The sequence below is a fragment of the Psittacula echo genome (genome assembly GCF_963264785.1).
Source record: "Psittacula echo genome assembly, chromosome: Z".
Lineage (NCBI taxonomy): Eukaryota > Metazoa > Chordata > Aves > Psittaciformes > Psittacidae > Psittacula > Psittacula echo.
Window position 1 is genome coordinate 28347384 of NC_137742.1, and position 24876 is coordinate 28372259.

At 41.9% G+C, this 24876-nt stretch overlaps 1 protein-coding gene across 1 annotated transcript in view; it reads right to left on the minus strand.

The window, feature by feature from the left end:
* The window catches only part of ARHGEF28 (Rho guanine nucleotide exchange factor 28), a gene marked incomplete at both ends in the record, with an annotated part of 116740 nt that overhangs the window by 58390 nt on the left and 33474 nt on the right, over positions 1 to 24876 (minus strand). The window contains 2 exon segments of the mRNA XM_080638411.1: positions 20460 to 20529; positions 23874 to 24054. Coding sequence (XP_080494537.1) covers positions 20460 to 20529; positions 23874 to 24054 — 251 coding nt within the window.

Genomic DNA, 24876 nt, shown 5'->3' on the forward strand with positions numbered 1-24876 from the left:
TGATTTATATATACAATTAACAGCCCCAGGGAACTACAACAGACAATGGGTGACTGAAAATACTGAGAGGATATAAACCCGTGCTTTAAGCATCCACGTCAAAATATCTCCACTCCCTGGAATGTCAAGCTCAAATTGCACTGATAAATCCCCTGGGCATAAAGGAACGCAGGCGCTGACATACACCTTCCCACCTGCACACCATCAAGGGCACTTTCCTGCCTCCCATCATGGCCACAGTTGGAGAGAAAAGGAAAGGATGGAGCATATTTTGTTGGATAACTTGTCCACTTAGGAAATGTCTTCCCAAGTGCTCCAACATAAAAGATTTCCCCTCCATGCAGCAATTTTCCCTTCATAAGTGTGCTCTCTCACCCATCGGATGTATTTAATGCCAACCGGAGTAAAAGTCATCACTTCAGACATGTACAAAAGGCAGTGCTCCATGGACAAATAACAGTTTACATTTAGAGAGAGTATATGTTTTATAGTGCCTTTAAAATGTCTCACTTCTTTTGTTTTAGCAGTTATTCTTTTGTTCTGTTTTACGAGAAATGGTAAATTTGGCTTACATCTGTGATACGTCCATGTGTGCATCTTTTCTCTGAATTGAACAATTTTGTATTTTTTCACTTACATATTCAACTAAAATACACTTACTTACTCCCATTGGTCTTCCTGGACTTCTGTTTAGCCCAGCGAGGGTTAACTAGAACCGAACAAAACACTCACAATGCAGAAATGTAGCCCATGTATTTAATGGCATTAAAATATTTTACATGCCGAGACATTTACTTTCCTGAATGACCTCTGTATGCTGCATAAATGTTTTCATTGCTCAGTTATTGCCTGCTCCCCCTCTCAAACCAGCAGCATTGATTTAGAACATTCTAGTACAAATGAGTAATTAAGGATTATTAAATAATTTTTCAACAGCAGCCCTATTACATAACACTCAGAGAATCAGCTACTAAATTTCTGCTGTAATAAAACCCTGAGCATTACTCCTGTCGTTTATCTTCTATTTCTCAGCCAAGTTCTTGGGCTTTTCACCGTTTACGACAATCTCCCCTGAATAGGATCTCACACAGGAATTTGTCAGTGGTAGTCTGAAACTGCAGATAAATTATCAACCTTAACTCCTGTTTCTGAAGGGTTAATTGAATATCACTCATGTTATTCGCTCTGTTCAGGCCTCATGAAAGGTGTTTTTTTTTCTAGTTTGTAAAACTCCTTTCTGCAGGCATGAAAGACCTCATGCCAGTTTTCTGCCACAAAGAAGGGCTTTGCCTTAGTCTTTGGCTAAAAATATTTTTCTTCCCCATTCTTGCACTTCGTGGGACGGTCCAACCCACTTTTCACCTGACACTCTTTGCTCCCAAAGTGGTGGCATTTGCACAGAGCTGGCAGAGAGATCTGGCAGCTTATAAGAGAAAAGGTGCTTTCTAGCTGGAAAATATTAACCTTACTTTCTGTAAATAATGTTTTCAATTATGTATACCTAGATATAGATGTGAAGATAAAGAACAAATAGGGCGGTTGTGTGCGTTACCTAGGGCTAATGCTTTTAATAAATAATGTAATACATTAAATTCTCTCACCCAATGCTTGCTAAAACATATCTGAATGATATACACATTTTTCAGAGATATTACAGTCTATTGTCTGTTGTCTGAACGTTCCTGCAGCTCATGACAAGACGGAAGGAAGCAGAGGAATGTCACCAGTATCCGCAGTCTCCATGGAAAGACACTGTTGCTTCCCCAGCACACTCAGAGGATAGCCCCGCAGCATCGAGCAAGTGCCAAACACTGCTAAACCAGGAGCTGGCAGCTCTCTGTCTTCATGCAGACCTCCTTCTGGTCTGGCAGACAACCCCTCTGTGCCCAGCACTCCCTCCCAAGATGGAAAAGGGATGTACACAGGATGTAAAGCTGGGCTACCAACCCCAGAAACAAGGCTGGAGAGGATCATTGTTGGACACAGGTTTGGTGAGAGATGCCTGAACAATGGCTCTGCCAAAACTGCTCTGCCTGGTTTGCTCTGGCCAATCATCCCTGACAGTGGATTCCCCCCAGCTTGGTTCCACCCCAAAACCTACAATCATTTCCCTAAGCCAGAGAGAAGGGTCTGACAAGGAAAGATGGTGTAGAAAGGGCTAGATGATGATCTCTACCAGCCTTGGTGACCCACAGGCACATGTGGCTTTCCTACCTTCTACATTCCATTGTTTTTACTAATTGGAGCACAACTTCCCACAGAGACAATCAGCCAACAAATATGGGCAAAGTATCTGCAATACCCCACATAAGTCTTAACAATCATGTTGAAAACTCAGCAAATGTGAATCAAATGCAAATAAAAGCAAAATGCTACCACCAGATCCCACACACCAAGCACCCTCCAATTCTTAAGGCTCATTACACTTGCACACAACAATGACATGATGGCTGTGCAGAGAGTGCTGTTGGCAACAGCCTCACAGGTCTCATAGGATGCCTTGTCACACACATTATTTTTACCACCTCTCTTCTCTACCAAAGACCTGAGTCTTTCTTAAGAAAGTTTACACCAGAATAGTCAGGAGAAACTGACACATCATTGTACTCCCCCTCTCCCTTTCCCAAATCACTGATGATCCCATCATTGAAAAACACAGAACCAAGCCCAGATCTCTAAGATCTTGGCAGATGACCTCCCGCACTTGTTTTTATGATCTTCCTTATTGCTAAATTCCTGATGGGTTATTCATGCATTCAGTTTAGCAAATTGGCCCGTTTATTTCCTTATTTTGTGAACAGAGATTTCTTGAGGCCTCCCAAAAGCAAGACAGCTGTTTGGATCCCAAAAGGTCCAGGGCAGTCACTGCCCATCATCACTGCTCAACATATGACAGTATTTAGTAGATCCCACCTCTTTCACTAGCTCTTCATACTGAATCACTCTGAGGAGGACAGGGTTGGGAAGGGCAGGGAGTGGGGAAAGGAGAAACAGGGAGGTTCTTGCACTGCACACTTTCCATTACAAACTGATGAAGGCACAGCTTTCAACAGGATAAGAGATCACTAGTGTTCAGCATCTTCCTCTCACTACCAGTTTGAAGTGCCAGAGTTTGCTCTCTCAGAAAAGCATAGTCCTGGGTGGATTGAGGTATCAAACCTAGGCACATTTTCACATGAGATTAAATGGCCCTGACAACCCTCCTTCTCACACCTCCCGTCATGCAGGTGTTTTCTATTCTTGCATTTAAACAGCTGATGACAAACCTCCCCAACTCTACAGACCCCTTTTCTGTAATAAGTGTCTCCTATAGATGCTGTGGAGATAAATACCAGAAATATTAATGAAAAATACAAAATAATTATAGGGTACTATAAATTCGGGTCAATTTTTCATTGACTTATTTGTACAGTTTCTTGGACACTAGCCTGGAAATTAACACAGAACAGCTGCTGCCTTCACAGACACACTGATGAGAGTGGCAGGCCACCCTACCCATCTACAAAAACACTGTTCTATACACACCTCCAAGTTTCCTGAACCACTATGTAGTCATGGCAGGCTGCAGGAGAAGCAGCCAATTTATCTATGCCACTTTGTGGATTGCTTTAAGCTAGACTGCCAGTCCAAGAGTTTTTATGCTCCAGTGCTTTTACTTCCACATGGATATATCCTTTTACTAACCCCAGATAGAGCACAGGGAATCATAGAGCTGCTGCAAATCACCCAGACGGAGAGGAGACCATGCCATCTAAATTTATACTTAACTGCTTATTATTGCCCAGCAAGTATATTTTTAATTACAATGTAAATTATTCAATTAATTAAGGCTGTTCTTTTAATATTTTCTTTGAAACCAGGGTGACAACCACAGTTAGAACAGGTATAGCAAAAATTAAAAAAATCATGCTAAAAAATGTCATGTTCGTGATATTCAATGGATGATGCAGCATCCTACAGAGCGCTGTTAGGAATACTCGCTTCTTTTGAAAAGTGACTGTTTGTAGTGATACTTCTATCTTGTTTCTTTGATAAATGAAAGGAGCAATGTACCTTTAAAAATTTAAGAGAAACAGATTTACATAAACTATACTCGTACTGGAAGATCCTTGGAGAACACCCACAATACTGAGACGAGGAAGGGCTCAGAGTTTTCACAAAACTGATGCAAAAACATGACCTCTGCCTCGTCCTGACTCAATGCAGCTCCAAAAAGTCAGTGGGCCTGCACACTGCAAAGCTCAGGCATTGTTCCAGACTCTTTGTGTTGCCCAGTTCACTGTCCTACTGTCAGGGTTTCATAGTGTTCCTCTGACTCAGATCTTTCTGATCTCTGCTTCTCGACTGATTACAGATTTCTGTCTTCACTCCTTTCCTTTTGCCCCATCCCCCATTTTGTTTATCACATCATTCACCTGATGTGGTTTAGCGTAACAAGCTCATTAGTACTATTTTCATGTGATAGAGGTCAGTATGCCCTGACTCTTGAAGTAACCACTAAGTACTTCCAATGGAGTACATAGAGATATAATTTGCCTAAATGCTCTCCTTGTCCAGTATCTATTCACATCAAAAGACTAGATGGTATATGCAGGACAAATGTGGGTGGGAAGCTTGTTGCTTTTTGTCCTGTACCCTGATGAAAAGCTGGCTTGAGTTTCTTTGCAAAAGCTTGAGAACAAAGGGCTAGAGTCAATAAAAATCTCTTCCTCACACAGCTCCACAGAGGAAAGTGTGAGTCCCAGCAACAGAGAGAATGCATGCAACCTCACTTGAAAGCAAACCCAAGTTTGACTTGGGCCTCATTCCTACTAACGTTTCACCAATGACTTGGTTGTTGCAGCTTGCACCACCAAAAAGTTCATCAAACCCCCATCTCATTAAAAATCAAATTTTCCATGTTTTAGGGAGGACTTCAAGGGAAGGGCTGCCTCTCAAGGAGGAAGAAAGCTGATGTCATTTAAGCCCAGCTGAGAAGCACATTCATGTGTGCACTTTCAAGACTACCACTGTTTTCTTCACAATGTATTTCTGGATTGTATTTTACATTAAAAGAATAACTTGACATTAGATATATCCCAGATTGTTTATTTATGTTAACATGAAATGAGCCCGGGCAGAAGACAGGCAACAGAGCTTATTTAAACATCAGGAAATAGCAAGCCTCTTTTTGAAGGATTAGTTTGTTGAGCAAATTTGTTTTAGATTTTAGGCAGAGGAGGAGGACAAGTTCTGGGAAGCCAGACAGCACATTTGTAACTTGTTCATTTTTCTTTCTGTCTTCCTTCTGAGGTTAACTTGAATTATAATGTCTCAGAAAATCAAGAGCGAAGGAAACTCAAGAAACAAGAACAAGCTTGTTTTAGTGCCTAATGCTGCTTCTTAGAGATTTCTTCACAGCTTTTTAATTGATCCCAGTTCAGCCTCACATCCCAGGAAGATTTTACTTTCACATCTTCTGTAGCTCTCACCTATTCTACAGTCTTCAATGCTGAGTTGTTTATAGACACTCCAAACAAATGAGAATATGTTTTTTTCTACTGAAATAAACTACTGCCATGCTTAAATATTGTTTAAAGGTTGTTTCTGGCAGGACTGTGACAGATCAACCCCAAGTCCTCTGCAAGGTGCAAGGAACCATGCAAAGGATTTGCAGAAGCATCAACATGAAGGTCTCTGAAAGCTGCAGCAAGAAAGGGCAGAGTGCAATTGCCACAGCGATTAGCTGCAGCAAGCCTTCAGCTTCTTTCAGCTATTGTTTTCCTCTGCAAGTTTCAGACCACCTACTTTTCAAATAACTACAAGTTTTTAGAAAAGCCTCCTTTACTACTAACTGATCTTCCAGAACGTCTTCGGCACAACCAGTCTAAGCATTTGCACATCTCTAATGATCCAAGTATTGCAGTGCCCATTTCTCACCTCACTCTGTCTTCCTTGTTTCAGGTGAAAAACTGAGACATTGGGAAAAGACAAGTGACGTGCCCAAGGTCCTACTGTAAATCTGTTAAAGAGAGAAACTGAAGCAAAGGTCTGTAGCTCCTGGACTAGAGATGCTTCGTCTGGATCACCCAGCCTTTCTCAAAGCATACATAAGAGAAAGACAAGATCGAAAGCTGCCAGGAAAAGATAAGAATTACCACAAGCAGAAAAGATCTAAATAGTCTTAATCCTAAGATTCTTGTAACAGTCTCAAATAGGCTACACTCAGCATGTAACTTTCACTTTTATTTATCAGTAAGTATAAAATTATTGCCTATAGTTCCAATGTCAAAATGGGCACAGTTGACTCAAAATACTTCCAAATACAAACATGCTGGCCATCAAAATCCAAAAGCAAATGAATACTAAAAGGGAGCAAAACATAACTGCAGTTTAGTACAAAAACTAATCATTTTACAGGCTTAACAAAAAACTGCACAAAGGTGGGACTCCTGAGAGCAGGACCATGCTTTTTTCTATCTCAACAAACCCATCTTTTTAAGTCTTGCCAATCAGGGTAAGGAAATCTAATTCAAAAAGAACAAACCAGCAATACTGAAACCAGATTTTCCTGCAGATTACAGTGCAGCCCTACTGGTTTACACAGAGATCATTAAGTTCTGTTCCTCAGACTAATCGTTGAACTGTGATTTCTGTGGAACCATGAAAATCAAAGTGCAGACTCTACTAAAAAAGTTCTGTAGCTGCCTGGTCACATAAAGCAAACTGCCAAAAATTTGGCATCAGTATTTTTATGTCTTTCAAAACATGGCTTGTAGAACTTTTTCATCACCGCTAGAGCAAGTACAATAGATTAGACAGACACCACTAGGTCACTGGCACTGTAACCAGGAGAGCAGGGAAAATATTTTGAAGAAAATACCATCATCCTCCCTTCCTGAAGTATAGGAAACAAACAAACTGTATTTCCTTGGGAAAAAAAAAAAAAAGAGGGGTTAGAATTTATTAAAGAGAAACTTTAAAAATGGCCATATGAATATCCTCTTCCCAAAGCAGCTATGCAAAAGAGGAAGGAACTATAGATGTTTAAAAACACATGCCAGCTAACACTGTCACATGCCCAATAGTAACAGCATTCAGCTGTCACCTCCTAGACTCTCTCCCAAAATGTACACGGTTGCTGACTCTGAAGATGACAATGCCTGGCAATAATACATAATATTTCAATATTTTAACATTGTAAGGAAAATGTCCTGGTCCTGTCGCTGTCAGGCACAGGTAGGGGACCAAAGAGATGACGAGGGTTTGAAGCAAGTTCCAGTTTGGCGTCACAGGCAACTCCCTTCCCTACCTGCTTTGCTTCCCCAGGTGCCCCTCTGTAATAGGTTTGAGGCCCTGGATCTTGAAGAAAAGGTAGGTGAGGATGTGGTACAAAGCCTGCCTACAAGGTCACATAGGAAGAGGCAGTTGCTTCCACACCTCAAGACTGCCTCTGATAAGAAAGAAAGAAGGGTAATTGTGGTAGGTGATTCCCTTCTGAGAGGGACAGAGGGCCCAATATGCAGAGCTGACCCTCATCATAGGGAAGTTTGTAGTCTACCTGGAGTCCGAGTCAGGGGTATCACCAGGGCACTCCCCAACCTGGTGCACCCGACCGACTATTACCCACGCTGATCTTCCAGACAGGCGGGGAGGAAGCTGCATCCTGTAGTCTGAGGGGAATGAAGAAAGATTTCAAGGCCTTGGGATGGATGGTGAAAGATTCAGGGGCTCAAGTGATTTTCTCTGCACTCCTTCCATTTTCAGATGATGGCGTGGGATCAATTAGAAAAATTCAGTCCATAAATGACTGGCTTCAAGACTGGTGCTACAGGCAGGGTTTTGGATTCTTTGATAACGGCTGGTTTTATAAGACACCAGTCCAGACAGTGGTACGTGGGAAAGGTTTATCTCTCAGGGGTAGAAGGATGCTGGGACAGGAATTGGCAGGGCTCGTTTGGAGAGCTTTAAACTAGATTTGAAGGGGGATGGGGCTGTAGCTGGGCTGCACCAGTGGGGCCGAGCTCTAGAATTGATGAGGACCGGGAGGCCTCCCATCCCTGTAGGGTGAAATCGGTGAGCTCAGCTCGCGCCTTGAAATGCCTGTACACCAATGCGTGCAGCATGGGAAATAAGCAGGAGGAGTTGGAGACCTGTTAAGTCAGGAGATTATGATCTGGTGGTAATTACAGAGACATGGTGGGACAGCTCGCATGACTGGAATATAGTCATGGAGGGCTATGTCCTTTTCAGGAAAGACAGGCCAGCCAGGCGGGGTGGTGGGGTTGCTCTTTATGTGCGAGAGCAGCTGCAATGTACTCAGCTCTGTCCAGGAACAGGGGATGAGCGAGTTGAGAGTCTGTGGGTGAGAATTAAGGGACAGGCTGGCAGGGGTGATACTGTTGTGGGTGTCTGTTACAGGCCACCAGATCAGGGTGAGGAAGTTGACGAGGCCTTCTGCAGGCAGCTGAGAGCGGCCTCACAGTCACAGGCCGTGGTCATCGTGGGGGATTTTAACTTCCCTGATGTTTGCTGGAAGGGTACTCAGCAACCCAGCCACAGTCCAGGAGGTTCCTCCAGTGTATGGATGATAACTTCCTCATCCAAATGGTGGATGAGCCAACCAGGAGAGGAGCGCTGCTGGATCTCATCCTCACTAACAAGGAGGGTCTGGTCGAAGCAGTAAAGGTTGAGGGCTGCCTCAGTTGTAGTGACCATGAAATGATGAAGTTTAGGATCTCGTGCAGCAGGAACAGAATAGCAAGCAGAACTGCAACCCTGGACTTCAGCAGGGCAAACTTTGGCCTTTTCAAGCAATTGCTAGGGGAAATCCCATGGGCAAGGCTGCTTGAAGGTAAAGGGGCCCAAGATAGTTGGCTAGCATTCAAGGACTGCTTCTACCAAGCTCAAGATCAAAGCATCCCAACATGCAGGAAATCAAGGAAGGGAGCCAGGAGACCTGCGTGGTTAAACAAAGAACTGCTGGGTAAGCTCCAATGGAAGAGGAGAGTTTACAGATCATGGAAGGAGGGGCTGGCCACTTGAGAAGAATATAAGGCTTTTGTCAGAGGATGTAGGGAGACAACTAGGAAAGCTAAGGCCTCCTTAGAATTAAACCTGGCGAGAGGGGTCAAGGACAGCAGAAAGAGCTTTTTCAAATATATGGCAGATAAAACCAACACCAGAGGTAATGTAGGCCCCCTGATGAATGGGGTGGGTGCCCTGGTGACAGAAGATACAGAGATGGCAGAGTTATTGAATGCCTTCTTTGTCTCTGTCTACTCTGCTGGAGGCTGTCCTGAGGAGCCTCGTACCCCTGAGGACCCAGAGGAAGTCGGAAAATTGGAGCAGTTTGCCTTAGTTGATGAGGACTGGGTTAGGGAGCAATTGATCAATCTGGACATCCATAAATCTATGGGTCCAGATAGGATGCACCCCCGGGTACTGAGGGAGCTGTCTGAAGTCATTGCTGGACCACTCTCCATCATCTTTGCCAAGTCTTGGGAAACGGGAGAGGTGCCTGAGGACTGGAGGAAAGCAAATGTCACTCCAGTCTTCAAAAAGGGCAAGAAGGAGGACCCGGGTAACTATAGACCGGTCAGCCTCACTTCCATCCCTGGGAAAGTGACAGAACACCTTATCCTTGATGCCATCTTAAGGCATGTCAAGGATAAGAGGGTTATGAGGGGCAGTCAACATGGCTTTACCAAGGGGAAGTCATGCTTGACCAACCTCATAGCCTTTTATGAAGACATAACAAGGTTGTTGGATTATGGCAGAGCAGTGGATGTGGTCTACCTTGACTTCAGTAAGGTGTTTGACACAGTCTCGCACAGCATCCTTACAGCTAAACTGAGGAAGTGTGGACTGGATGGTCGGGTGGTGAGGTGGGCTGCGAACTGGCTGAAGGACAGAAGCCAGAGCTGTGGTCAATGGGGCGGAGTCTAGTTGGAGGCCTGTATCTAGTGGGGTGCCTCAAGGGTCAGTGCTAGGGCCAGTATTATTCAATATCTTCATCAATGACCTGGATGAGGGAATTGAGTGTACTATCAGCAAGTTCGCTGATGACACTAAGCTGGGAGGAGTGGTTGACACGCCAGAAGGCTGTGCTGCCATCCAGCGAGACCTGGACAGGCTGGAGAGTTGGGCTGTGAAAAATGGGATGAAATATAACAAGGGGAAGTGTAGAGTGTTACATCTGGGTAGGAACAACCCCAGGTTCCAGTACAGGTTGGGGAATAACCTATTAGAGAGCAGTGAAGGGGAAAGGGACCTGGGGATCCTGGTGGATAGGAGGATGACCATGAGCCAACACTGTGCCCTTGTGGCCAGGAAGGCCAATGGCATCCTGGGGTGTATTAGAAGGGGGGTGGTTAGTAGGTCAAGAGAGGTTCTCCTTCCTCTCTACTCTGCCCTGGTGAGACCACATCTGGAATATTGTGTCCAGTTCTGGGCCCCTCAGTTCAAGAAGGACGGGGACCTGCTGGAGAGAGTCCAACGCAGGGCGACAAAGATGATTAAGGGAGTGGAGCATCTCCCTTATGAGGAAAGGCTGAGGGAGCTGGGTCTCTTTAGTTTGGAAAAGAGGAGACTGAGGGGTGACCTCATTAATGTTTATAAATATATAAAGGGGGAGTGTCACGAGGATGGAGCCAGGTTCTTATCAGTGGCAAACAATGATAGGACAAGGGGTAATGGGTATAAACTGGAACACAAGAGGTTCCACTTAAACTTGAGAAGAAACTTCTTCTCAGTGAGGGTGACGGAACACTGGAACAGGCTGCCCAGGGGGGTTGTGGAGTCTCCTTCTCTGGAGACATTCAAAACCCGCCTGGACACATTCCTGTGTAACCTCATCTACGTGTTCCTGCTCTGGCAGGGGGACTGGACTAGATGATCTTTTGAGGTCCCTTCCAATTCCTAATGTTCTGTGATTCTGTGGGAAAAAAAAAAAAAAAAAAAAAAAAAAAAAATCCTTCTTTTTTGTTGCTTTCCATTTTTGTTGCTTTCATTCACCCTCTCCAACTGGATATTGCTTTTGTCTCTCAATCTTTCCAGTGTGTTTTCTCTCAATGAATTAAAAAAAAAAAAAAAATTCTTTTTTTCTTTTCCCTCTCATAAACGCAAAATAAATCTCTAACAATTTTCAGGGGATACAGAGAGAGGAGAAAGACTGGCAGGTGTGAACAGCACTGAACTCAGGACTCTCCACAGAACTCCTGTCCAGCATAGTCTAGTATCCTGTTGTGCCCCACAGTTTACTCCTATTTCTTCAATACTTGAATATGGAAACCCCTAAACCATCATCTTCCTGGCTTCTTATTGGCCCATCCCTATCCTGACACTCACAGCGGTGGGACCCCAGGGGCTCTCCTGGAGGATGAGAAGCCTCTTGTGCAAAAAATTGAACTACAATTCTCAAAATTGAACTGCAAGATTCATCTGATGCCTGTCAGGTCCCAGTCCAATGATGAAGAACACAGGGAGCAAGGAAAGCTGGTACGCTTTTAGCATCCTACCAACTGTTGCAAATGCCCCTGCAAATATACTCACAAAACTCTGTTGGCTGTAGAGAGACAGAATGGTCAATATGCTTGAAAGGAAGGCTGGAGAAGAAAACAGACAGCAGGAACAGCAAAGCCTTCCCAGGAGCCACCCCTTCTTTCAAGGTTCCTTCCAACCCAAAACATTCCATAATGAGACCGATTTTCGGTAAAGGTTTCAGAAAGCAAGAATCACAGAGAAAAAGAATTTAGAAGCACAAGTGTGTTGATCTGTACCCATTCAAAGAGCATTCACATTTTCACTGTTAGAAGTCCTCTTTGATTTATGCTCAAATTTCCAGTGAGCTTCCAGAGTTTGCTTGTTTCTATTCATTCTTCTTCACTCAAACCCCCTTAGCTGTTTTCCCTCTTCCTGTCCCCCACTGACAACCATTTCCAATTCTCTCTTTATCCCCCACTGTGTGCTCTTCCTGCCAAAAACAGCGCCATTTAACAACATTGCCAAGCAATTTTTTTAAAAAGTAGTTTAAAACAATCCAGGATAATAAAACTGATATTTAGTCATGTGGTTATGGATCAGGTTAAAACATATACTGGTCTTTAAATTCAAATAAAACAATAAAACCAGCTTAAGTCAACTTATAAATTTCTGGTTGTCACCAAACTGTATTTCCATCCTTCTTCATCCCTCCCCTTCCACCTTTTACTGCATGCTCAATAGCCCACTCACTCCCCAGCCTACACTTCAGCTCCGTCAGATCTCACACACAGTGCTGACTGGCAGCCCCCCCAGGCCCTGCTGAGGCCAGTAGCAAAATCATGTCAGATGTCTGTTATGAGCACTACAGCCAACTTGATTATGCAATGGGGAGATAGGCAAGGAGAGCCCACAGCCCAGCAGCGAGTCCATGCTCTAGTCCTTACAGAGGGCAACCAAATTCTCAGTTACAGCGATGTACTTCTAAACCAAGCAGAACCAATTTCACTGCAGCGTCTCCACAAACAAGTCAACTTCTTAAATGTACTACAAGGTAATTAGAATTTAGGGGAGGGACAGAGGCATGGTTCTTTTTCAGGTAAGAGGTACAACAGGAAATTTTTCTTGGTTTAATATAAGCTCAGCCTGTGCTTGGGACAAAAGGTATGTATATATATATACAAATAGATGTATATCTACATGTTCATATCCATATTTAGAATTTTCATTCATACGTACATAAGATCCTAAGAAAATATACTTAAATATAATTTTAAGCACCTAAATCTTGTTTCAGGTTGTACGTAAATTCACCACTTTTTTTTACCCCAAAGCTCCTCTAAGAACCTATACTCAAACACTCCTAACAGTAGGAACGATGGCCAAAATTGCTTGCTTGTTGCCTGCAGAGGACTCAGGCTCTGCTGCAGCTGCCCATCCAAGCACCAGAGAGGAGACTGAGCTAGTCTGAAGCCAGAGAGCCTGGTCCCTGTTCCAGCTGTTAAAAGCAGCACTGTGTAAATGATGCCTTAGAAGGAAAAGGCTTTTCAGAACTAAGAAAAAGAATCAGTTATAATTTCAGGGTGGAGAACTTCACCCTGTCAACTTTCAAGCTACCTTATGTTCCTTCCAGATGGTACAAGTGCAGCAGAGACTGTAGCAGATGCGACTTCAGATTAGCAAACCATCATCCCTCCCCAATGGCTGCACACCTTCCTACGCTGAGATACAGACCAACACTTTGGTCTCACTTGACAAAACAAATTTTATCATATGGGCAGTAACATATCATATACATGCACTGCATTATTGAGCAAGGCAAGGATTGCTATGCTATCCTATGCTCAAAAGCACTAAAGTCAGGATAACTGTGAATACTACTATGTTTGATACTACTCCCAATTCCCTTATAAGCAGCTTTTGTAACCCTTGGATTGGAGAGTGAGACAAGCACTTACATGGTTGAAGTACAGGCATTTGGCATAACAGTGACTAGAAAAACAGATAACTAGATGGATTAATCTATGTTATTAATTCATTATATTGTTATTAATTAATTCATTATTATGTTATTAATGGATTAATAACATAATTATTGAATTATAACTGAATGAGGTTATTAAAATAATCTGCCAGCTTCTTACTGTGTCTCTTGAGTTTACATCAGTTCATTCCCCTCTAACAAAAACCACCCCCATTCATGCACATATATCCTCTCCCTTTCTACACACAGAGTGACACTTCATTTTGCAGCCACCAAAGTTTGCATATGGACTGTCCGAATGCCACCATCTGGGCTGATCTTTCTGAGCTCAGCACTGGACCACAGGCAGATGACGCCATCCTGGCTGTCTCTGCCTGGCACAGCAGCTCCCACTGGCAGAGCTCAGTTACTCGTTGTCTTTTGCTGTGCTTTGCATGAGCCTATGATTGCAGATGGTTCTTGGAGCTTTTCCCAAACTTGAAAATACTGACCTTCCCATTTGAGTTTCAGTCTCTAAATGTACTGTCTAGTGCAACTGGCTATATTCTTCTACCAGCCCCACAACTAACCATTCTGGCATCTAAACATTTCTACATGCTTCTTTTCATCTTCAGTCACGTGCTGGCTCTATCAGAAATTATTTTCAAGATTATTGCTCCTACAACAGTTAGTATACTCCTGAAAAATCCTATGGTATTATGATACTGTTGGATACACCACCTTTCTATGCTAGAGATGCTTTGAAAGTTCTCTCTCTGACACAGATCAAACTGATCTTTTGGCAAGCTAGGCCACAATGTTGGTGACCTTCACCTCTTTTAAAGAAACTGCCCTATGTGTATTTGGCATCACATTAGTATACATCAATAGCTTTTGGGAAATCAAAATTATTAATTATTTCTTACCTACACCCAAAAGGACATGTTCTTCATTTTCTTTAGAAGGAACCATGGAGTCTAGGAAGGGCTAGAAACAGAAAACTTGAGCTATAACTTTGAAGATATTTGTGCTTAGTTGTATGTTGTGCTATAGGCTTTCAGTATTCAGTTCAAACACTATCAAGCAGCAGTCACTTCCTTTTATGCATTTTAATAAATGCAACAAATACAGCATGCTACTCCCAGACTCTAACATGAACCCTATAGGCTCAATCTCTAAACGTAACTGAAGAGGACACCAAACAATATATCACTTCCCATGCAAACTCCAGTTTTCAGTCTATTCTCCTCTTACAAAGTTTAACAGTGCCCTGACTAGCCAATATACAGTGTTTTGGAGGAAAGAGCAACGTATTTCTAAGATGCCTCCCTAAAGCCAGAGTTGTTCACACCTGTAGATATATCCTAGCTCAGTTCACTCTTTATAGTCAATTATGACCTTTCTGAAGATCAAAACAAGAGACAGTCAATATGGTACCAGAACCTTTTCCCCTCAGCAAGACTTGTAAACTGCAACACTCTGCCCCAACATATGTTTTCAACATAGATTCCAAAATGCATGCGTACTGCAGAGATATAATTCTGAGATTATACAATTACAACAGTAACAATCCCAAACAAATGGTCTAACTTCTGCACAGCTGGCAATTATTAACAAAAAAAAAAAAAAAGTCATCATTTCTGTAATAATGACCTAACAAAAGTGGTTGTCCAACAACATTCCACTAAATTCAGATGTTATTAGTATCAATAGACACTAGGTATTACTACTATTACTACTAGTAGCTAGTAGCTATTATTACTACTACCACCTATCACATTGTCCTGGGTTCAGCAGTAGCAGTCATTTTTCTCCTTCTTAGTAGCTGGTGCAGTGCTGTGTTTTTGACTTTCAGCCTGGGAACAGTGCTGACAACACCGATGTTTTCAGTTGTTGCTCAATAATGTGTACTCTGATCAAGGACTTTCTGAGTCTCATGCTGTGCCAGGGAGGAGGAGAAGCCGGGAGGAAGCAGAGACAGGACACCTGACCCAAACTAGCCAAAGAGATATTCCATACCATAGCACGTCATGCCCAGTATATAAACTGGGGGCAGTTACCTGAAAGACCCAGATCACTGCTCGGGTCAGGCTGGGTATCGGTCTATGGGTGGGGAGCAGTTGTATTCTCTTCCCTTGTTATTTCCCTTATCATTATTATTATTGGTGGCAGCAGTAGTGGTTTGTGTTATACCTTAGTTACTGGACTGTTCTTATCTCAACCCGTGGGAGTTACATTCTTTCCACTCTCCTTCCCATCCCTCCGGGAGTCGGGGGAGGTGAGGGGAGGGAGGAAGGAAGAAGGGTGTGGTGGGGAGTGAGCAAGCAGCTGCATGGTTCTGAGTTACCGGCTGGACTTAAACCATGACACACCTTTATCAGATTTGCCAGATTTTTTACCAGATGTTTCTCAAAAGGTGAATTATCATTTTAACTTCACACCCACCTGAGCTAGTAATCTACTTCCTGCTTTGAAAGGTGATAAAACAAAACACTGAGACAAAGGTTTTCTGGTTTTGTAAGCAAGATACATATAAATAAAAAGCAGAATAGAAGACTAGAGATCATATACAACTGACTAACCATTAACGAGACTTCTCACAATATCGGTCCCCTCCAAAAGCTGTTAGATACCTCCACACAAATGACAATGAGAACTGCCATATTTTACATCAGGCATTTTTTCCACTTAAGATGAGTTAAAGACTCATAGTTACCCACAAGGTCCCTCTGGGAGACTAACTCCTCAGATGTAATGAATCATGCTATCTTAAGGGTGACAGTTGAGCGAAACAGGTTGTGCTCCCCCCAGACTGGCAGCTGAACCACCAAGCGCACTAAGGCTCACCATAATCGCAACAGCTGTGTGGTCCAAAAGTACAGCTTGGCTCTCCAACCCAGCTTTCCAGCCCACAACCACGTAACAGGTTCTTTCAAAAAATAATCATATGTACATGTAACTATTCCCACAGAATAGGAAAGGGCAGGAAATGTCTGGTAGATATTAGTCACCTTATTTATTTGTTAGCTCTGAGAGGTGCTCAGATAGCCAAGCAGAGGTTGCTGCTTTTCAACCTAAACAAGGTTTAATAGAAAGAGAAACCCATACCTTTGTATCATCCTGGGACAATTCACCAGATGCCAAGTTCACAGGACCTGTAAAAGGGAAGATTCTTGCCTTTAGTAACAAGCAACGTCATTTTGGGTCTGCTTTGGTTGCTGCTGCTGGTCACTTTCATTTTTCAAATAGATGTGGGACACAAGAGTCAGGCAAGTCAGACCAATGGATACGGGCAGCCCATGTGTCTCCCCACAGCAGCATTCCCGTAGCCAGTGTGAAAGCTGGATGCACAACAGCGCTATGTTATTGTCACACTTATGTCCAGGCTAGGCAAGCACCATGATTTCTCAGTCAGCTGCTGATTAACCCCCACAGACTCAGAAAATCAACAGTCTGCCATTCCTCACACCAACTCTGCAGAGCAGCTGTGTTCTGCTTTTCTTCTGCAGGGCTTTCATGTGTGCTTTTTCCTAATGGTTCCGTCCCATGCCTGTTTGGAAGACCACAACATGTGCAAAACAAGGAACACACTTTGCAAGTTTTGCCCAAACACAGCCTCAAGGACTATTGTGAAAGAGCAAACAAGAGTTATCCGGCTATAGGAATGCAAATGAACACCAGCATCACTCAGGCTTCCAGGAGCCTTATTCTTTAGTGAACATATTTTAAATAATAATAATTATATAGCCAAAGTTATGCTGGTAAATATGTTTTATTTTATACTGAATATCCCAACTCAAGCTTCACATCTGTTCCAAGACACATGAATTCCCCTCTGTTCTCAAGCTCCAGCAAATAGTTGAACTAAGTATGGTTCAGCAGCCAGTATAGGGTGGTTTGGGGGACTGCCTCAAGAAATGTGGGGGTTTGGGACTTTTGTCCTTTCTTGGCATTGCACAACATCTATACTTGAGTTTAGAAAAAAGAGTTTCATCAATATATCTTTGGAAAAACAATTCAAAGATATCTGCCTATTAACAAGATCACACAATCTTCAGCAAGAGTTCAGCAACCCTACCTAACCTGCAGGTCTCTGAGAGACCAAGTTCTGAAATGCTATTATGGGCCCACTGCAACCAGTACGTCTGTTGTTCCTCACCCCAGCCGTGCCACTTCATGTGGCAGGAGTCAGGACTGAGTCCCTGTCGATCAGAATCTTCATCATTTTTTAATTAATCTACCTTCTTTAATTAACCTTCTGCAGTAGTCACATGTATACCTCCCCTTGCATTCTAACAATCACAGAACACAAATTCACTAGTGCCATCAAACAAAGCATTCCAGGCACTGCTTTTCAGCTATAAGGAACAGACTATTTCTTCTATAACTGTAACTTCAGAAAAATTTCTTTAAAAACTTCAATAGGAGGATATTTTTACAGTATTGTCATATAACTGGCAGCATTATTATTATTGTGTTATTGTTATTGTTGTTAGTATTATTATTCAGTCTCACAATATTCAGAAATAAAAAGCTGTTTGCTCAATACCTAACAGTATTCAGTCAATTCAAGGGCATGGAATTTCAAGGTCAGAAAACAGAAAAAAAGCACAAACTACTGAATTAGCCAAAATAACATCTATTTCACCTTTTGTTCTGGATCCTTACTGGATAATGTATTACTCCATGTATTTGAATTTAATTAAGTTGGTATGGGAGGTTCACTGCTAAGCTAGTAGCATCATCTTACACTGACCCACTGCTTTCGAATGATTGCATTTCACAAGAAAGAACATATTGCTATAGCAACCTCCACTTGATAATAGCCCAGGGCTTCTGATAGCACTGTGTTTTAAAAGTTCGTTTATCTTGACTTTAGGCCCACCCAGAAGTGAATAGTTACTACTTCTTAGAATAGCAGCAGTTTCAAAATCTGAGGGGGATCCTTTCATGACATGAATGAGACAAATTAATGTCCTAAGCCTAGCAGCCATTTTATAAAGGAATTCACTGAATGCAACTGAGATGTAGTAAAAACTATTCTGTCAGTCATTTCGTATAATTTCTGCTTCTAGTAGCAATGATTTTAACTCAGTCTTGAAAATGCTGGCAAATGGAGAGCGTAAGACAGGCTGCTGGTCACCAGTAGCAATTATTCATGATTTTTGAGTATCTGGATTTGGTGGTGGTTAGTGAAAGTGGTAAAAAAAAATAAATTGAAAAAAAAGTCTCATTTATAGAAACACAGTAACCAATAACAATATCAAAACCCAAGAAGATTCAAAAACCTTGCTGCTCATCAGCATACAAACAATAGTTATAGGCTCCTCATGTCTACAAGTACCTAACACAGAGTGCAAAGCGTGCAAGCATGATTACTACATGGTTGCATATAGGTCCTGCATACTGACAAAACGTGGCATATTTTGCTTCTTGCTGCTGAACTACGGGTATTTTTTTTTAAACAGGCACAAAATAACTCTGATGCATAAAGGCATAGAAGTGTATAACTTCCATTGAAAACAGAAATAGGTAGGTGTGCCTATGCCAATATCTATGGCAAGTATCTTTGGCGTAAAGGGGGGATGAGAAACTTTACAGTCAGAATCCAAAATGAAACTAGATGTCCTGAACTGGTGATTCTCCCTCTGGACAGCCAATATCCACTGATGTTCATTATCTGCTTGTGCCAAATCGGCCAGAATTAAAACTGCCTTTAGTGAAAAACACCGAAGTAATTATCACCTAGAAGTTGTATTGCCCAAGCTACCGCCACATATAGTGCTACCAATCCAGGCCATTCACTTTCTATCCCTGAGGAGCAGCACAAAGATCACGCTGGGCAGATGAATACCCAGAGTCAATGTTTGCACACTGCATCACCAAAGTAATTCACAAACCTTGTACGGTAAACTGCCACTTACACTTACAATAACAGATGCATAGTTTGCAACTGCTAACAACTGCTTATCATTTCTCTATAAATTTACCTTCTAATGGCAGAATGCTGGTGGAAACGTTGGGTATAAAACTCCCTTTTCCAGCACTAAAAAAGGCAGCCTACATTTTTAAACAAGAGCTACATGATGTCTGTGTCCCCAGTTTATCCATTCATGTAAAAGTTTCTAGCAGGTGCCACCTGGAACTGCAGTCCCATTCCTTTCCCTCAGTCTGGCCCTGATCCTATCAGCAATTTATGCAGGTGCTCACAGTCCTGCTGCCCTCAGTAGGGCAGCTTCCAGCACTGCCACTGAGCAAGACTGAACCTCTCATGGAGCTCACGGTTTCCAGCTTGTTGCTTTATCCAAATACACAGCACCAGCCACACAAGCAAATGGCCAACTGATGGATGAAAACCTTTAATTAATTTCTAACAATCATACGTAAATGCCCAAAGTGTCATACTTCTGATGCTTTTTTTGTGGTTTTCTTTTTAGCTGTAAGACATGCTTGTACGTCCAATGCATACCAGCATATATTTTGGTAATGAAAGAGCATTCTCATCTGCAAGCACAGTCCCACAATACTTACAGAGGTAAAATGTTCACCAAAATACTGAATGTCTAATGGGAACTTTTCCACATTAAGAAGTCTGGATTGGATCCCAAAAACTATTCATACCAAACGTTATTTTGCTCCTATCCTTATCAACTTGGCTTGTTCGGCTTTACTGGATTTTGCAAGCTGGAGTGTTCATTCAGTTAAATACTGCCCTCTCCTGGAAATTTCTGACATTTTTCTGCCTCAAAATTAGTTGAAGCATTTCTGGTCACTATAAATGCCATAATATTTTGTGCACAATTTCAGTCTGACATTGGAAAAGATACACTCTGTGGGGAGTATCACGATTTACACAACTCTTAGTGTATTTCACTGTTGTCTACTTACAGGTTTCTAGTGTCATGAAACATATGATCTTTCTGAATAAATAAATAGTGTCTGAATTTGTGCCAACTTTCTAAAGCTTTTAAAGTCTGCAAATTATGGAATAAAAAACTATATTATGGAATTAAAATTATGGAATAAAAAACTGTACCTTCTATATGGCTTGTAGTGCAGGGAATTTTTGGACCTTCCATCATCTCAACTTGGTTTGAATTAATACTCTATTAAAAAAAAGAAATCAAAATGACAGTAACTGTATTTGATGTATATGACATTTATCTGAAAACTCAAAAACAGTATCAAAGATTAGCAAACAAATACGTTATAAGCAATATTAAAATGATTGAGAGAGATTCCACAGAGTATTTTATCGGTTACCCTCCAAAGGAAACCAGTAGCAATTCCTCAAGAGGGAAACTGGTAAAATATTTTTAACTGCAGATGAGAAATTACCTCCTGGTTACAATATACAAGGAAGCCAAAGGATCAGATTTAACATTTACAATGCATTGTTTATAACCTCCTTCTATATGAGAACAGCAGCACAGCAGCTTCGTGTAACAGCTCTGTTGAGAAGTCTGGTTAACCTTGAGAGCATCTCTATAAAACAAGAAATTTTGATGGGTGGGCAATACAAAGAACCTAAACCAGGACTAAACGCTAACTACATGGTAAACCCAACTGGAATGCAGGAGCCACTCCCTCCCTGCATTTGTGGCCCCTGGCTGGGCTGACCTCCTCGCTCAGATAAACACACTGACTAATGACTCCTGCTCAAGAGGAAGAGGGGGCTAAGATCTAATGCCTTATTTTAGCAGCTTCAAAGATTATAAGTAAAGGATGTGGAGGAGAGAATGTCTCCTTTTGAGTAGTTTCATCTACAACTCTGCTTGCTTTTAGTTTTTCCCTCTAGTTAGGTTGCTGTGTATTTGTCATCTACCAGAACAACAAACAGAAAAAAGGCATGATAATCTGAGTACAAATGAAAAAGTGAGGGATGACTCTATGCTGAATATTGCAGCCAAACTGATTTGAAAGCAGTCAAGTGAGCTATAACCCCCACCTCAGAGGGGATAATTACATTTTTTGCTGCTCCTCTATGTGTGAGACACCTTCCTACTCCTATACCTGTCAGGCAGAAATAAATCAACTGCTTCCAGGGCAACTACTACGTGTGCTCACCACCAGGCAACAAAATTACTTACACTATCATAAGTTATCTTGATCATTTTGGATGATTATCCTGGTTCGGTCTTTTTTCTTTTTTTTAATACCCTGACAGTATTTCACATGTGTCCATTAGTCCCAGATTTCTTTTCCGCTCACAGAGCATCTCTCCCCTGCACTGCCCGTGCTGCCTCCAGCAATAGAGACAGCTAAATGGATCACCTCCACGTGCTGCTTAGGGCCTTTGCTAGAGGTGCACGATGAACCATGTGGCCTCACTGATGGGTACTGCTACCACCACATCGATTTCTGCCCCAAGGAGGTTGCACAGAGCTCAAGCAATTCCACGCTCATCCTCATCATTTCCAAAAATCTCTTCTCTGTATTGCCTAGCACAGCCACAAAACCTGTGGGTCTACACTTTTTAAACTGCAGAGCCCCTGCAGGTCTCCAGTGAAAGCATGGCTCCTGTATGGGTAACTAGCTTATGACAAGTTGTTTTAACTTTTCCATTACTCTTTTAGACTTGTAAGGATTAGTTAAGGGACTAAGAACCCACAGAGCAGGGGTTACAAAACATATTTGAGAAAGATTGGGATTTTTTCCGCATGAATAAATGCAAAAATAGTTTGTGCTGCTCCCCAGGTCATGCACTGCATGCGTACAAATACAACGCTGCATGCCACCATAACTGAGACAAGCCCGTTCTCTTTAGTCCATGTCTGATGCAAGCCTAAAATAGCAATGTGATCATTTATGCAGTCTCAATATACAATAAACTAGATGTACAGTCTTAGTCTGCTGCTGAATACTCCAGTACAGCAATAAATTCTACCTCTGTTTTAAAAAGACTATGTATCATGGAATTTCTAATGCTATATTATGCTTTGGATCCCAGTAAGGGCTGTAAGTACAAGAAAAAAAATTATTTTACCTTACCTTTTGCACGTAATACATCGTCTAAACATGACACTTCGGTCATCCCCCCACATATCATCACTTCATGATGATCTCTGATGTATGGGAAATGAACTAAACCATGTGATCTTCCCAATTATTCTGGCTTATTTCTGCTTTATTAAAAGTAGTGTGATATTAACACTGGGCAGGTCTCCACAATGGAGGATCTAGACTGCTGCAAGTACAGGAATAAGCAAAAAGGAAACCCACAAGTGAAAGGTAGTAGCTTTTTCCTGAAAACACCAAGAGAAGAATTTTGCAGCCTTTAAAGAGTCTTTGTCTCCGAGAGCTGTGCAAACATCTACCCTACCACACTTTCTCTTGCTATTTCAAAGACTGAAAAAGGAGCAAGGATTTGATGAGTGCAAGAAAGAGCCAATGATACAAATAACCATGCATTCTTTATTACAGTCTTTGTTTTGCTATTGAGTTTACTATTGCTTCCATGTAAAAGCTACACACAAATTGTAGGTATTCTGCAAGCTACAAACACAGAAGAACTTCTTTGTATTTGAACAAATCAAAATCTTGGCAGTGTAGCTACACAAGATTATACATAAGGCCTATACAATGTATCACCCCTTAAGTTTATGTGTTAAAAATAACATGTGGATCACACTCTAAGGTAAAAAAAAAAACCACCATGCAGAATGCAATAAAGACAACCCAAGGAAAATCAGCATCCAAGTATGAAAGCATAACTTAAGCATGGAAAGTAAAAAATTTTAAGACCAGGAAAAAGAAAAAAAAAAAAAGAAAAACCTATTTTTAGTGTGGTTTTATTTCACTGATTTTATATACTCATGTATTATCGATCTAAAACCATAAGTGAGCACCTGCACTGCTATTAAAGATCATGTGATTTCAAGTGTTTTCCTCTTTACTTCACAGAAACTGAGAGATAACCTGAAGAATACCACAGCAGTGCTCTAGATACCTTACAGTAAAATAAGACCTACTAAGCCATAACTAAACTCTGTAGCAAAAGTCTGCACTCTGTATTTCTGCTGTAAATAATACAGTGGGGTTGGCTCTTGATAAAGGCTTCCAGGCATTACACTACTAGACAAAAGAATGGAATTAAATTATGTATTTCAAAGTACCAATGTGAATACAATGGCAATGCAATTAAAGACACAGAGATTGCAGGAAAGATTCACTGTAGAGTCCACACTGATTCACAAACAACCTGGGAGGTAAAGGAGGCTTCCATAAAGTGCTCAACGTCTCTTATCCTCCAACTTCACACATACAATGTGCTACACTTACGCAAAGTAGAAGCCCACAACAGTAATCCTGTGATTATGCTGGCCATTAGTGACAGAGGCAGCTTAAACTGATAGGCTACTCAAGAAAAACAAATCTAGCCTAAAGAGTCTATAGTTGGAAATTACTGAATAAAATCTCTGGACAACCCCTGAGCTACACAGCTATTTACCTGGTAAAGAAGAGGTCTGTCCCAGAAGTATTTTCTGAAGAGCTTAATGTCTGACTCCAGCAAGTGCTGTGTGGTGTGGCTAAATGTCAGTGTCAGAGCTCCTGATGAATGAATAAACTGCACACAAGCTCCCTCACTGATCTCCGCTCTTGAAATGTCAAGCGAGTGTCTGCCCTGGAAACTGGAACAACATACAATTTAAACCAAAGCAGATGCTCTGCGCACAGGTAGAATGAAAGCACAGCCGCAGCGAGGTTCTGGCTCGCCTTTGACACAGCCCAACAGGATCTCAGTGTACCCGCTGCAAAAAATAGAGGCAGAAAATCTGAAACATCCACAGAAAACACAGCTGGGCAAACAATACTTACCAGTTACTCTATTCAGGCCTAAGAACACACAGATACTTCCAGCCATCAGCAGGGAATAATCATCAGCTCTAGATGGTTACTCATTAGTAAAATAAGCCACAAAAGCAAGCCTTGACAACACCTATTTCTCCTAAATTAGCAGTTGTACCTTTTCCTGTTAACCTTGCCATATATGGCAGTAGGACACAACTGGCAGCTTGCAGGTTTTTTATCCCACAACTGTGAAGGACAGAAAGTATCTCAAGAGAGCACAGCACTGTTTGGATGTTACAAAGAAATTAGACATTCATTAGGATAACATACAAGAACATAATGTACTGTACCAGTGTTCAAGGGGTTTTTTTCAAACTGAAGTACAGGTTAAGTCTCACATGAAGTATAGGCTGCATGGAGCCAGAGCCAAAAGAGCCACATACCAAACAAAAATGTAACCCAATTCTTGTATGTTTGTATTTGCAAATAAAAGCCAACAGTGAGAAGGGGCAACTGATGCTGAACATTTCATACCCCATGACACATACACACACATATACCCCACGCAGCTCCTCAGGTCCATATATAGGAAACTCCAGACAACTTAAATGTTCCAGAAATTACTTCAAGTCATTTATCAGTGTGGCAGCTCTCTGGCAAAA